Here is a 14,897-nt window from a genome sequence, read left to right on the forward strand (position 1 = left end):
TGAGAGGCCCGCATACTGCAAAAAAAAAAAAAATGTTGTGGGCCTAAGAGCAAAGCTGGACTTTTTAAAAAAGAGAGAACTGCTCTTGTCACCTGTTCCCCCCACGCTGGGGGGACTTCCTCCTCCCTCCCTGAAAGGAGGGGGCATGTTTAGAAAAGATAAACACACAACCTAATAGAAAACACAAAGGCCTGTTGTGTAACACAGGAAACGAAAAGGCCAGTGGGAAACAGCAAGTGTTCCTGGCAGTGCAGGCCTGGTGGAAGAAGAGGATGAGGCATTATCGGATCTTACCCCGGGTTTGTGTGGGCAAATGTTTACGTAACTGCAGCGGAGGAGCTGAAGCTTAACGGCAGCCTGTCTGCTCTGGAGTGCAGTTGCCAAGCAATACCTTTCCCCTTGTGCCCTCGAGGCCTGAGGGGTTTGCAATTGCTTTCTCCTGCCAGAGGGCTACTCACCGAAGTCAGCGCCTCCACGTTGGCGCCTGTCAGACAGAGGTAGCGGACTACATCCAGAATCCCGTTGTTGGCTGCAAGGTGCAGAGGCGTCCGTCCATACTGGAAGAGACAAGAAAGACCCAGGAGAGTCCTCACGGCTGCTGCTGAGGTTGACATTTATGGAGTGACCTCACAGGGCCATCATTGTGTAGGGATCTGGGATCCTCCAAGAAGAAATAGGAGGCGAGGTCTCCCTTCTCCAGAAACTTGCCATCTCCTTGGGGAGGGAAGCCGAGCAAAACATTTTCAAGTATTTCTCAGTTAAAAGAGTAACTTTAAAATAAAACTTAAAAGGATGAAGGAGTGGGAGGCTTATCATAAGATAACTAAATTAAGTCTCCTGCTGCGCCAGCAGAAAGGAGGCATGAGTCAAGGCTCAAGGGCCCCAAAGTTCCGGATAGATCTGCACCACAGTTCAAATTTAGATACAGCAAAGGAAAAAGGCATGGAAGCACAGCCACTGAAGACACTCTAATGAGGTGAAATTCCAAGGCCATACCCACCATTTTTTATGCCTATGGGTTCCCAAACCCAAGGCATCTGGAGGCACTACAGTGAATTCATGGGGCGCTGAGGAACATTTTAAATTTTTGATGGAACCAGCAGGTTCAGACACCAGGGAAACTACTAGCTCCAGGTAGTTCAAAGTCTCAAAGTAGCTGGTACTGCCTTCCTTTCGATGACGTCATGTATGCACGGCAGGGGGTTGGTCGCTGCTGTGATAAGAGGCAAATATCTTGAGAAAATCCACGTAGAACAGGATATAGGGTGGTGGGGTCCACTCTGAGTCCAAGGTTTGAGGAGTTATGAGGTGCCCAACAAGCATACGCATGTCATTAATATACAACTGGGGTTAAATAAGAATGAAATAAAAATAGTTTTCTTTCAATTTATGTGGATCATTTACTCCCACAGCTACTAAGTTGTTAGGACATACATACTAGGTTGTTTGGATTGAAGGACTTAACAAACAGAACTTTAGGTATTTCTTTTGCTCTGGGGGAGCCATGAAAAAGATCACTATGGAAGTTATGAACTGAGCAAGTCTGGGTATCTCTGCTTTATGCTGTTTATGTGCAAATACAGGTTTCTGTTAGAAAGTTAACACACGCTCAGGTAGAATATCCAAACAACACAGAAGGATATATGGTAGAAAAATGAAGTCTCCCTCCCCCTCCCCCAAGTTCCCCTACTCAGAACTAGCCCTACTCAAACCTTCCAGGCTTTTCTCTACGAATCCATAAATGGAGAGAAATAATCTGAAAAGCCAAGACATTAATCACACTCCACCTTCTATTCTGTCCCTTGCTTTTTTCACCTAACAATAGGTTGTGAATAATTTTTCATGTCTATAAGGAAATCTATTACATGCTTTCAGATACCTGAATAACATTTAATATATGGCTATATCATAACTCATTTAGCCAGCCTGCTGAGGACGGACACTTAGGTGGTTCCATTTCTTGCGATTATAAATAACGCTGCAATGTATGTGCATATTTATGTTTTGCTTACTGTTAGCTTCTAGAGTGATTTAGAAAGCAGATATGAAGCTTTCAAATACCCTAGAGTTAAAGTGAGAAGGAAAGGAGGAGGTTTGGAAGACCTGGACAAAGAGTTTGGATTTCTGTGTAAGGAAGGTAGTCTTGCTTACAGGATGCATAGTTTTATAGAAGGGAAGAAGGTCAATGAAGAGACGTGTGATGAATAGAATGGACTAGGAGAGTTTACACTTTTGATGGCCCCCAATGATTGACAGAACAAAACCCAAACTCCTTAGCATTACATTCAAGGTCTTTCACCATCTGGATTCAGTGCCCCTTTCTAGCTGCCTCCCTCCTCTTCTTGAAATAGGCTTTCCCCTCTTCTTCATCTGTCCAAGTCCTACTCGTTTAAAATGATCACCTCTGAAAAGCTTTTCCCAGTTTCTTTAATGTCCAGAGGTCCATGTTTCTGGAGCACCTGTACCTCTATCACAGCAGTGACTGCAATATGAGATGCTGTTATACTGAAATGTCTGTGTGTCTGTCCAAAAGCAGCCTGAGGGCAAGAACCATTCCCTGCTGTCCATGCCCTACCCCTGCTCCCCACCCGCGCCTGGAACAGTGTTGTCACAGAAGAGCATTCATCAATGCTTGGCAGGCACGGAATTCTCCTGCAGGCTCCTGGATGTGTGCACGCATCTGTGTGTGTGTGCGTGCACACACACGTGTGTATTGACATGCTTTTTCTACTTTCGCTGATAAGAAGAGCCAATCCAGAAAGGAACAAAGGGTTAAGGGCCGTGCACTCTGCATCATCTAGTTCCTCTCCTCTCCTGTATTTCCCGATGTGGCTGAGTAAATAGCCACTCTCTGGATTTTCACATGAGAAGAATGCAGACAAAGACATGTCTGTTTCACTGCAATGAGCGTCAAAAATAGTGACAAGTTCCTGTCACATATTGCTGACAGGGGTAGGATCTGAATGACCATTTTTATCTCCGGGGGAATTGAGTCCAGGTAAGGAAAAGGCAGGACACACCATGGGAAAGGAGTGACAGTCTGCCTGTGGGACATGGGCCGTCACTGTGCCACCTCCATGCTGACAACCGGTTACCGGGGTGAGACCATGTAAAGCCAGATGTGCTTTCTGGAGAAATAATGCCTTTGTCTTACTTTTCTGTGCATCTTTTAAGCTCCCCTACAGCTCCCATCATCTTTCCTAAAATAAACAGCGAAAAAATGAACAGGAAAACAAGCTGACACCAACCCTTCTGAAGAAGGCGTGAGACCCACAAAGTCGCGGCGTACAATGGCCAAGTCAGAGGTATTCAAATGAGTGCCACGAGGTTCCTAAAGCTGCTTTTTACTCATTTAAAGACTCCTGGAAGGAGGGCTTCCCTGGTGGCGCAGTGGTTGAGAGTCTGCCTGCCGATGCAGGGGACACGGGTTCATGCCCCGATCCCGGAAGATCCCACATGCCGCGGAGCGGCTGGGCCCGCGAGCCATGGCCGCGGAGCCTGTGTGTCCGGAGCCTGTGCTCCGCAACGGGAGAGGCCACAGCAGTGAGAGGCCCGCGTACAGCAAAAAAAAAAAAAAAAAAAAAAAAAAAAAAAGACTCCTGGAAGGAAAGCCAAGGTCTTGATGCTGCTTAATATTACATTTAGTTTCCTCCTTAAGCCACTTATATAACTGACTTGGCAAGGTTAGAATAGGATAAACTAAGAAAGCAACCAGCAGCTAATGGTTAAGACCTAGTATATTGTCTTTTCATATTTCCAGAATATGAAGATTACCAGTTTCAATTCCCATTAGAATTAATCACATAATATGCAAGAGGACTATTTTTTTGATAGAAGCATCATTTTCCAGTTGTTTCAAATATTAATTCTTTTTACCTCAAACAAATCATAATAAAATTCTGCTGGTATCATGTTGACCATTTATAAACAAACATTTCCTGCAATTAAAAAATTAATTCTACTTGGACTTTGTTTTTAACATAATCGTAACAGAATAGTGCTTGCCCTTCATACAGTTACAGGGCTGAAACCACATGAATATCCAACTGTTCTATCATATTTGGTAATGAAAATCTAGATGGTATTCAGGGAAAAGAGAAGGTGTTAACTAATTTCTAGGAGTCAGCATATGGGGATTTTTATTTCTTTATCATTCACCAAATGATAGTATCCCCTTGGTCTTACCAAACTTATTCAGCACAAAAAAGATGTTATGAACTTTTGACCATAAAACTCTCAGTGGGGGAAACTGGAGAAATCTGGCCCTAGGAATTTCAATCACATCAGAACTCATTAGGTGTTTTCCTGAAGACTTAGTGCTCCAGGAAGATGCCCCAATTTGTACCACGTTCTCTGATTCCTCTACAGGAGGGGATGCGCGTGTGTGCGCACGCAGGCACACACACACGCACACACACGTTCTCTCTCTCTCTCTTTCTCGATGCCCATAAATGGTAAGCCAGGCTCAGCAGGAAGTACTTATTAATGTAATTTTCTGTTAGTTTAGGAAATTATTCAAAAGTCAGATGTAAAATATACTTAAAGTGGAGAGCCCTATAAAAATGAACAGGTTCATATAAGCAATACTGACTTCGAACAATGAAAAGATGCAGAGAGAAACTTGCCCAAACCCAGAAACACGTGGACAGACAGACACAGACGGACTCTGCAGGGATCTTCCTTCCAGCTTTACCTTGTTGGAGAGATCCAAATTGCAGTTGGCTTCACAGAGGGCCACCACAATCGGCATGTTGCCATCTTTGCAGGCCACGTGGAGGGGGGTGTTGCCATGCCTGTCTTGGAAATCGACGGAACAGCCTTGGCTGATGAGAGTCTGGATGACCTCCATCTGACATCGTCTCACAGCAAGATGCAGAGCTATGTGTCCGTCCTGCAAAAAACACCAGGGCCGTGAACGCTTTCGCTTGGGCACGTGGGCCTGGCCGCTTGCCTTTCCAGCTGTACTGGGCCAGGTTTAATTGGCAGTGGGACCATTACTGCAAAGCCTGAAGGAGGATTAAAACCATGAACTTTACTCCTGGTGGGGTTGGGGCAAGGCCCCATACATCTCACTCTGAATAATCACAGACCAAGCTGACCATCAGCTTAATTAACCTAGGCTTGGCCAGTACATTCGGGTAGGAAGACTCCACACTCCTTTTTGTCTCTGAATTTAGAGGACTTCAGTTATGTTTGGTACTCCAGTGGCCTGTTTTATCAAGCATTTGAAAAACACTTTTCAAAACATTTGCTCAGCAATCTTTACTAACTTCCTAAGTAGAAAGTTTATTATTTTATTTGACACCAGGAGAAACTGAGAGAGCAAGGCGACCTGCTGTCATGTATATGAGCATCAGTCCAGGAATTCATTCCACCTGCTCTAGAACCCCCGGTGAAGAAGCGTGTCGAGTTTTAGGAGCTGGGTAGACGGAGTGTGGAAACATCTCTGTAACGTACTTGTTCTAGGGTTGCTCAGTGTCAGCACTACTGACATTGGGACCTGTCCTGGGAATTGTAGGCTGTTCAGCAGCACCCCTGGTCTTTATCTTCTAGATGCCCCACCCTGGCTGTGACAACCAAAATATGTCTCCAGCCACTACCAATGTCTCCTGGGGGCAAGGTCACCCCACTTGAGAACTACTTCTCTGTACCCAGAAAATACTCCACAAGTGGCAGTTCCTAAATTAACCACAGTGTGCCAGATATAACTATACATAGCAACATCACAGCCTCATTGTAAGTACAAGCTCACAATAAGAACAGATTATGCTGAATTTGCTTAATTAAAAAAGGAAAACCTGGCCTGGAATTGAGACTGCCAAACAAATAAGAATAGTTTATTGTTTTTCTACAAAATAGCAGGTGATGGAAGTAAATAAACCACCTATTTCTTTGTCTGTCTACAAATTAATAGTGTGTTGCCAATTTCAGTCCTAAATGAGGATTTGTCTTGGGCTCTGTGATCATCACTGTACCTGCTGCAAAGCTAAAAAGGCTAAAAATAGAGACCTGAGTCATCTGACCAATTCATAAATTTTGTTACACCCCACAAATGAATATTAATTATTAAACAGAATCTAGAATCACAGAATCTTTGGATAGGAGAAGAGAAAGGATAATATAACTGGTTGCACTCAAGTTTGTTATTTTAGGTCAACTAACTGAGAAGTCTTGTGGTCCCTCCAGCCCCCCAGATCACTTTTCAGCGAGTGGGATATATTGACCCACTAAGCACCTTGTCGGATGCATTAAGGTCGGCTCCGTGCTCAGCCAGACACTCCACAATGTCGTGGTAGCCCCTGGCGGAGGCTGTCAGGAGGGGGGTCTCTCCTTCCCGATTCTTAATGTTCACATTGCAGCTGGCTTCACAAAGGGCTTTGGCCACAGAGTAATAGCCGTGCCAGGCAGCACAGTGCAGGGGTGTTTCTTCTTCCTGGCCAAGGAGACAAGTACATAGAGGAGGAGAATGCAAGACTATGAAAGAAAGTACAGGCATGGTGAGAGCCCTGGCCAAACCTGGCAGCAAACTCAAGGCAGCGGATTGAAAGAGCTTGTAGCTATTGGAGCAAAACGTTAATGTGAAATAATGGGCATGGGTCTGACGGCTTTCCTTAATTCGAATTCAGCTTTCTCAGCATTTTACTGACAACTGACTTTGCGGAGCCCACTGGAACCATGGCTCAGCTCTTCTGAACAATAGAGCCTCTGCGTGGGTGGATTTATAGCATCTGTCTTGTAAAAGTGCTGTCTGTCCTTTACTTCATTGGAGACTACGAACCATGGGACAGCACTTCTCTGAGCAAGAACTCTTCTAACAATCTTGATGCCTCAAGATTCCTGTCACGTATATAGCATAAAGGTGAGTCACATAAATTGATTACTGCTCCGGCAAAGAAGGAACCAAGACAAGCAAGCTTTACCAAAAATGATTGGTCGTGAGGTCTACATATTCATGATCAACCTCATTAGACACATGTATCTGTCTATGAGAGGCTGCTGTACTGTAGTGGTTATGAACACAGACTCTGGAACCAGACTGTGTGGGCTTGAGCACTGGCTCCACCACTGTTGAGCTGTGTTATCTTGGGCAAGTTCCTGAACCTCTCTCTGCCTCAGTTTCCTCATCTGTAAAATGAGAATTATAGGGTTGTCCAGAGGATTAATGAATGAATGTTAGTGCTTTTGTTCGAGTCCCTGCCCTCTGTAATCTAAGCAGAAAACCTAACTTGGATAAAACTCCGTAAGACCTAAACACATCATCCGGCTGCCTGTATACCCACGCAAAAAGCAGAAAGAAGTGAGGACATCATACCATGACCCACCTTGTCCTGGAAGTTGGGATTTGAGCCAAAGCTGCACAGTAACTGAACCACATCAGCATGGCCATAGCGAGCTGCCACATGAAGGGCTGTCTCTCCAGACTGCAAAAGACACAGCCAAAGATTCAGAGCCCCCCGGGAGCCATCCCACTCCCACCCATGCCTGGCTCCACATCCTCCCCTGAGGTGGTACCTGCCCCTCTCAGGCCAGATGTCCCTTTGGCGACTGGGCCAAGGACCCTGGGGTGGGGCACCCACTATGTAGCTAGCGTTAAATCCACACACCTGGCTCATCCTGTGTGTGATAACCCTCCCTCCCTAAGTAAGAGTGCATTCCCTTTTTTGTGATAGCTGGTCTCAATTTTCTTTATATACTGACGCTTCCAGCTATGTGATTCTTTTTCAAAACACAAAATTCCTTTTTTAATATTAAGTTCTTTAAACACAGGGTTTTATTTATTAGCAAGTTTCTGATTTCATTTTGTCTCTGTTTAGAATGTAATTTCTTACATTCTCAGAGATTTTTAAAAACATTACCATTAGCCCATAAAATAACATTCTATGAATTAGTAATAGATGCAACTTCCTTAAGATATTTTTTTCTATCTGCCATGAAACTGTCAGAATAAACTGATCTAAAAACATAACAGAATGAGATACTTGTTGCCACCCGACAGAAAACTGCTATAATAAATGTATGTCGGGACTTCCCTGGTGGTCCAGTGGTTAAGAATCCGCCTTCCAATGCAAGGGAAGCAGGTTTGATCCCTGGTCAGGGAACTAAGATCCCACATGCCACGGGGCAACTAAGCCTGCATGCCGTAACTACCGAGTATGCGAGCCACAACTACAGAGCCCACGTGCTCCAGAGCCCACGGGCCACAACGAAGAGCCCACGCACTACAACGAAAGATCTCAAGTGCTGCAACAAAGACCCAATGCAGCCAATAAATAAATAAATAAATAAATAAATAAATATTTAAAAAATAATAATGAAAAATAAAAAAAAATAAATGTATGTCTTTAATGTGAATGTCCTCCCTTAGATATGGTGCAGTGCACAATCCATACAACTGTATGTGGCAGCCCTGACTGAACATGACAAATCAGTCTACTAGTAGTAGAATCAGAGAGGGGTTGCATAATGGAATACATAACAGATGAGAAAATAGGAATCTTAAGTTCACATCCCAGCCCTGCAATTAATTCACAGGGCCGCTGTGTGGACTGAATGAAACATGGGTACGTGAAAGTAAGGTATCTTCCTAAACCAATCATTTTGATAACATCTTTAGCCCAAAAGCCTTACTTTACATGCATTGTCTCATTAACCCTTCTAGTGCCAGGGATCGTAAGGTCAGCACTGTCAGTCACATCAAAGAGGAAGAGAATGGTAGAGATGTGTACATGGCGGGTCAAGAAGAGGACCAGGACTCAGGTCACTTTCTGGTTGTCTTTCTGGCTGAACTTTGAGTTTTCATGTTATGGGGAAGATAGTTCGCTGCTTATATAACATGGAAAACACTTGGCAGATGTCAGCTAAAATCAGATTTTAATATTAGACTAAGCCACCAGCAAAAAGAAACTTCTACTTAAATTCTCTATAGGAAGATTTTGGTCCTGAATCCTTATTCTTTGGGTCATGACGCAGATGGCATGCCTTTTATTACTTTCCTTAAGAAGAGAAGTGGCCTTACCTTGTCTTTAACATCCAAAGGGCATTTGTTCTCATTGAGAAATTTCAAGGTATCTACGTGGCCATGCCGAGAGGCCCAGTAGATGGCATTGGATCCACCCTGTACAAAAACCAAGGCAGAGTCACATTCCCAGACTGGATCTGAATGCAAACATCACTCAGTTGCTATATTTCCCTTCCTATGTGATGACAAACTCCAAAGGAGCAACTCCCAAGAGGAATAAAACCCCATTTCGCTTTTCAGTTTGACAAAGGGACCAAGGTTATGTAAGACATTAACATTCCAGGAAGCTGGGTGAAAGGGATAAGGGAGCTCTCTATACTATTTTTGCAGATTTTTTTGGGTAAATCTAGAATTATTTTGAAATAAAAAGTTGTTTTCTTTTCCTAAAACCTTCATTTCAACTTCTGGTTAGAATTCCCTATATTGTCAAGGGCCAGATCTAGTCCGTTTATGGCTCAGTTGAAAGTCTATGGAAGCTGAGGACAGACCCGTTGTAATGACACTTAGCTGATCATCACTTGTGTCTACACTTCCAATGTGGTCTACACCTCAAATCATATCCTCCTTACTCTGTTGCCCTAATTAATGTGTGGGCAAATACATTTCTGATGAGATTAATTGGATAATTAAAACATTTTCAATGTGACATCAAATAACACTGCTGAGTAAATATGATCAGTAAGGAGTCAATCTGTGATCTGTGATCAGTAAGGACACAAAGAAAGGATGATGTCGAGCAACAGAGCCACGAGGAAGATGAATGTTTGCCTTTTTTTCTGTAACATGTTAGACAGGAACAGGCTATTCAAGTAGTTCATCTTCCTTTATAGGAAACTGAGAAATGAAGTAGGGCATATGTGTTATTTTTCTCTATTACCTTTTGATTAGAGACATTTGGAAATATTTAAAAAATTAATTCATTTGCAATAAAACAGAATTATGACCTTATCCTGGACATCGATTCTTGAGCCTCTTTTAATGAGCAACTGTAGTATTTGAATATTCCCACAGCCAGCAGCAATAAGTAATGGTGGTGTCCCATGCTGGAAAAGGCAAGAAAAAAAAAATAACTATTTTTCAGGTTTGGTAGGAAAGGAAAAGCCCAAACTACCCCTGCTGCCCCAGACACAGGACACATTCCTGTCCTGCGTGACAGGAATGGAAGACAGTCAGAAGGACACAACATCTTCCTCTTTTGGATTCACAATCAAAAGTGACATTTTCATTTGCATGATGAGTACATTTAAAATTTCATGGTTAGAGGCGAGTGCTAGGTGCGTGTAGAAAGGCCCTCAATGCAAAAAGACCTTATTCCTAACTCAGCTCACTTTCTAAGCAGAAGTGATTTTCCCCACAGTATGGAGTTTACAACAGTAAGGGAGAATAAAGAGCAGATGGGGTCTTTCCACCTTGGACTTGGAGGTGCCCAGTCACCATGACCCCCCGACCCCCACTACCCCTGGCAGGACAGCATCAGACCTTGTTGGGTTGGTTAACATCATAGTTGGACAAGGAGCCCAGGAGGTGCTGCAGGCCTGGGACATTGTCATCGTTGATGGCATGGATGATAGCTTTCATCACGAAGGAGTCTTCCTCATCCTTGAGAGAGACATGGAAGAGGGAAAAAGTGTTAGATTGCTGGTCGTGCTGCTCCTTTTACCAACATCAGAGAAACCAATGCTCATTTACTAAAAGGAGTGTTCAGGGGAAAGTAAGCCATTTAATCCCCAAATCCACCTGGTCATGAAGGGAAGCAGGAGGTCATTTTTTGCCCCTTCCATGATGGGAACTAGAAGCACCTACTATTTATCTGTGTCTTTATGTTGCCTCCATTATAACCCAGAGAGCAAACATCTCTTAAGATTCAGATTTAAAACAACAATTGATGACAAACTACACTTGGTGTTTATCTAAGGAATCTTTAAAAACATATAGTCCCAGAAACCACTGTAGAAAATTTCAGGTGTAACTCAGATTCTAAAAACCATAGAACCAAGGAAATGATATCTTTGAATAAGAAAGTCTGACTTTGTAATTTTTGCAATTACAGATTGTCATTTTTTGAGCACTAGAAATTCTTCATTCTCTAGGTATTCTATAACATAGCAAAATTCTCTGAAAGCTGGTCACAATTATTTTAAAAAAAAAGGTAGGAAAAGGGGAGAAATGTAAAAATAAAGGCCAGAAATGGGAAAATGGATACATTTCATTTACAAAGAGAAAATAACTAGATACTGTGGAACAGTAAGTTTGTTAAATTTTTGCTACTTTGTTAAAGTACTTTCTTAACTATAAATAATAAGAAATTTGCACAATATGGTAAATTAAAACCAAAAAATAAGCTAGAAAAGTCCCAAACAAAAGTTTTGGACTTACAGAGGTACTGCTACTAAAATTTCAAATCTGGAAAAGCATACCTACAGAGGCTGAACCTCTGCCTGTGAGGGGTGGAAGGGAGAAAGCATTTCTCTGAACTCTGCTTTCTCTTCTCTATAAATCTGAATCCAAACAAGCTTCATGAGGGACGTAATAATATCTGCACAGAGTACATGTTTAAGAACACCACTGGTTTTGCTTTTCTATCACAATCCAAGTTGAAGACTAAGAGACATTTGCCTGAAAGTGAGAGTGACAAGATATGGGAGAATGGGAGGAATAAGCACGTTGTTGTAACATGGCCTCACGATCAGCAGGACACTGAGATGATGAGAGAGAGACCCTGAGGGCTGGGGAGGAGGGTCTTCCCACCTGGAGCTTCTACACAAGCCCTGTCCCTCTCTTACCCTAAACTCTTCATTGCAACAAACTGTCTCCCAACTGATTATTCAGCGCAATTTTAATTTATAAGATTTCATTGTTCTCATCACCTTACTTAGATTAATAGTTTATATCTTGTCCTGGTTCCACTGCCGCCCTCAAACAATTCCCCAGTCCAGCCTTCCTCCTCTTTCTCTCCCTTCTCCTCCTAACTTGCTTCTCTCCTACTTCTTTTTTTCTTTTTAAAATTTCCTATCTCTTTTCAGGCTATAAGGTTAGATCTGGAACTTGAGTAAAACTACTGGCTTCAGGGAGTAAAAAAAGAGCTGGTGTCTGCTGATGTGTGATCCTGCCCTTGGAGTTCCCGGATTCCACTCAGGAAACACTGACTACTCAGTTACAGGAGCAGGCTGGTTCCCACAGAACCACCCTTTCTGCCTTTTCTGGAGTCCCCTTTACCTCCAGGGTTCACAAAGCCCCGTTGTCTGACTGTTGGGGAAAGTCTCGTTGAATTCTGATGTGTCCAGTCATATCTGAAGAGTTAATCTGTGATTAGGTTTCAGTTTGGATTAAGGGAAAAAAGTCGTGGAATTGTTCTCAAGGGCCTTTGGAAGTCAATACAACATCAACAAAGTGAGTGGGTTTAGCCTTTTGGTCTACCACGAACTATATCAGCAAGCCCCACTGCATTTCCCCTGATTTTCTGGTGTGTTAGTGTGTGTGTGTGTGTGTGTATGTGTTCAGAAGGAGGGTTGTCTGCCCCTTTTGTACTATTACAGTCTAAGATTCTCCAAGGTTGGTGGAAACAGAGGGCTCTCGTTTTAGTTCATGAAAATTAGAATATGATCTTTCCTCTTCTACTGGCAAGCCTCTCTTTTATGAAACTGTGTTGGGGGGAAGAGGAGGGTGGGAGGGTGGTAGTGTTAGACGTAGTAGGTATAGCCAATCAAAACAAAGAGGAAAAAGGACGAAACAGTAATAGAGTAGATCAAATCAGCCACCCCAACTCCCCCACTCAAGAGGAGGAAGAACAGGCCTGATGTTTCCAAGACTTCAGGTTTTCTGGGTTGCTGAACAAATTAAACAACCTAAACACGGTAAATACACAGTGCTAAGAACAAACCTATCTGGGGAAAAGGTTTGCTTACCAGAGTATCATCGCTTCTGGCCACACTCATGTTACTTCTGGACAAGAATGACCTGGATAATCTTTGGCACAGTGATATCAAGCGAACAGATTGCTTTAAAAAAAAGAAAGAGAGAGAGAGAGAGTGTGTGAAAAAAATGCAGGGGGAGAGGAGGAGAGAGAGCTTACATAACAGTACTCAAATTAGTGCAAATGACAAAGCCTTTGAGATAGCATTCAATGCTGACAGCATGTATTATTCTTCAGGGGTGGGCGATCCCACAAGCAGGTTGGAACATATTTGCTTAAAGAAATTTCTAAAGGTCTTATAAATCAGGACAACAATAGAGAGAGATTCTCCTGCATTTCGTTATTAAGCTGCAGAACTGGATGCATCCCTTCTCTCTCCATATTCACTCTCTACTCTTTGAGGAATGGGATCTTACCCTAACAAAGCCCTTGCACGTCCCCCCTCAGAGAAGCATGGTATGCGAGGGTCTTGCCCTGTGTCCTTGGTGCCCAGGCAAGTTGGTAATGGCAGACAGTGTGATTCTCAAAACTCAACCAGTTGTTGGAAATCAGCAGGTTGGGGACTCTTTAGCCTATAGGACAAACACCTCTGCATTTACTCTCAAAGGCAGTAACAACAGGTAAAGAATGTGTGTGTGTGTGTGTGTGTGTGTGCATGCGTGTCTGTATATGAATGAAAGAGAGGGAGAGAAAGAGAAACTTATGGTGGTTCACTCTACATTTTAAGCCTTATTTTCAAGACTCCTTTGAGACTAAGAGTCAAGTCTTGAGTAACCCATGGCTGTGGTCCTCCTCATCTCTATCAAGGCATCCCCAACCTGATGAGTACAATGAGGTACACTTCTGGCCCAGTGATGAGGAGACATGGCGAGTACCTTCTTCCTCTGGGCTTGACATGACCCTGTGCACAGAAAGCCATCCTGTCCCCTTCTTAACCCTGAATTTTTATTTGTCCAAGTTTGGCTGGAATGCCCTTTAGAGCCACATCCTACTCAGCCCCTGCAGAAACCATCCACACTGAGAAGGGATCACATTGCAGATGCTCATGGTCACACCCCACCCCCATCCCAACCACTCACAGACCAAGGCTGGATTTAGAGAACCATTTACACAAGTTCTGGTATAATCATAATGCTATGGTGCTTACCACAAGAAACAAATCTATTTAAGACGTGGCTTGTTGCCTTTAGAAAAAGACTGCACTATAATTTTATTGTACTGATTTAAAAATTTGCCTTGGGAATGGTTTTAATTTTTAAAAAATGCAAAATTACATGTGAAAAGATGAGTTAATAGGACTGAAATAGTATTTTTGATTGTCTTTGAAAATAGGGTAATGGTACAGATGACTACAGAGTGAATTTTTAAAAAGGATGCAGTCCTGCATTGCCAGTATCAGAAGAAGCAAGCCCTGAACAGAGGGAGAGCCACAGGGGACACAGAATTAGTTAATCCCTTCAAATCAAACAATCTTACTTTCCATTTTTTCCGGGCTGCAAACTTCTTGAATTTCTCCATGTTTACTGCCGATGCTTTTCTACTAAGTGCTTGTTGGGTATCTTTAGGCTAAAATGAAAATCCAAGAAAGACAATTTAGAGCTCTCAAATTATAGACATGTGTTACATGACAACCTTTGAAAACCTCTCATTATTTGGGATGCTTACATATTCACCCTGCTAAACTAACAAAATGAGTTGGGATAATATGCCTGATCCAGGAACCTAGTCTCCAGAGGCTAAACTCTTGTGGCTAAGGGTTTGAGCAAATCCACGAAGACTGGATCTTGAGGGAAAGTTGAAAAGTTGAGCTTGGACAAGCTGAATTACAACTTTCCATAAGAGAATCTGGGAATGGCATGATTCACGGTGGGGCCATATTGCGAGGCATGTGAACTTATCATCAAGTAATTTAGAGCTGGTTGGGACCTCAGATGTTAGCAAATTCGGTCTATCTTACAGCATTAA

The 14,897-nt window shown here is 42.9% G+C and overlaps 1 protein-coding gene across 1 annotated transcript in view; it reads right to left on the reverse strand.

The window, feature by feature from the left end:
• DAPK1 (death associated protein kinase 1) overlaps positions 1-14,897 on the reverse strand; it is a 214,836-nt gene that overhangs the window by 48,732 nt on the left and 151,207 nt on the right. Inside the window, exons 10-18 of the mRNA XM_060100587.1 lie at positions 14,409-14,498; positions 12,925-13,017; positions 10,499-10,618; positions 9,964-10,062; positions 9,017-9,115; positions 7,323-7,421; positions 6,236-6,433; positions 4,694-4,891; positions 459-557 (exon numbers count right to left, since the gene is read on the reverse strand). Of these exons, the coding sequence (XP_059956570.1) occupies positions 459-557; positions 4,694-4,891; positions 6,236-6,433; positions 7,323-7,421; positions 9,017-9,115; positions 9,964-10,062; positions 10,499-10,618; positions 12,925-13,017; positions 14,409-14,498 (1,095 nt within the window). The remainder of the gene's footprint in view (positions 1-458; positions 558-4,693; positions 4,892-6,235; positions 6,434-7,322; positions 7,422-9,016; positions 9,116-9,963; positions 10,063-10,498; positions 10,619-12,924; positions 13,018-14,408; positions 14,499-14,897) is intronic.

This window comes from Mesoplodon densirostris, chromosome 6 (genome assembly GCF_025265405.1).
Source record: "Mesoplodon densirostris isolate mMesDen1 chromosome 6, mMesDen1 primary haplotype, whole genome shotgun sequence".
Classification (NCBI taxonomy): Eukaryota; Metazoa; Chordata; class Mammalia; order Artiodactyla; family Ziphiidae; genus Mesoplodon; species Mesoplodon densirostris.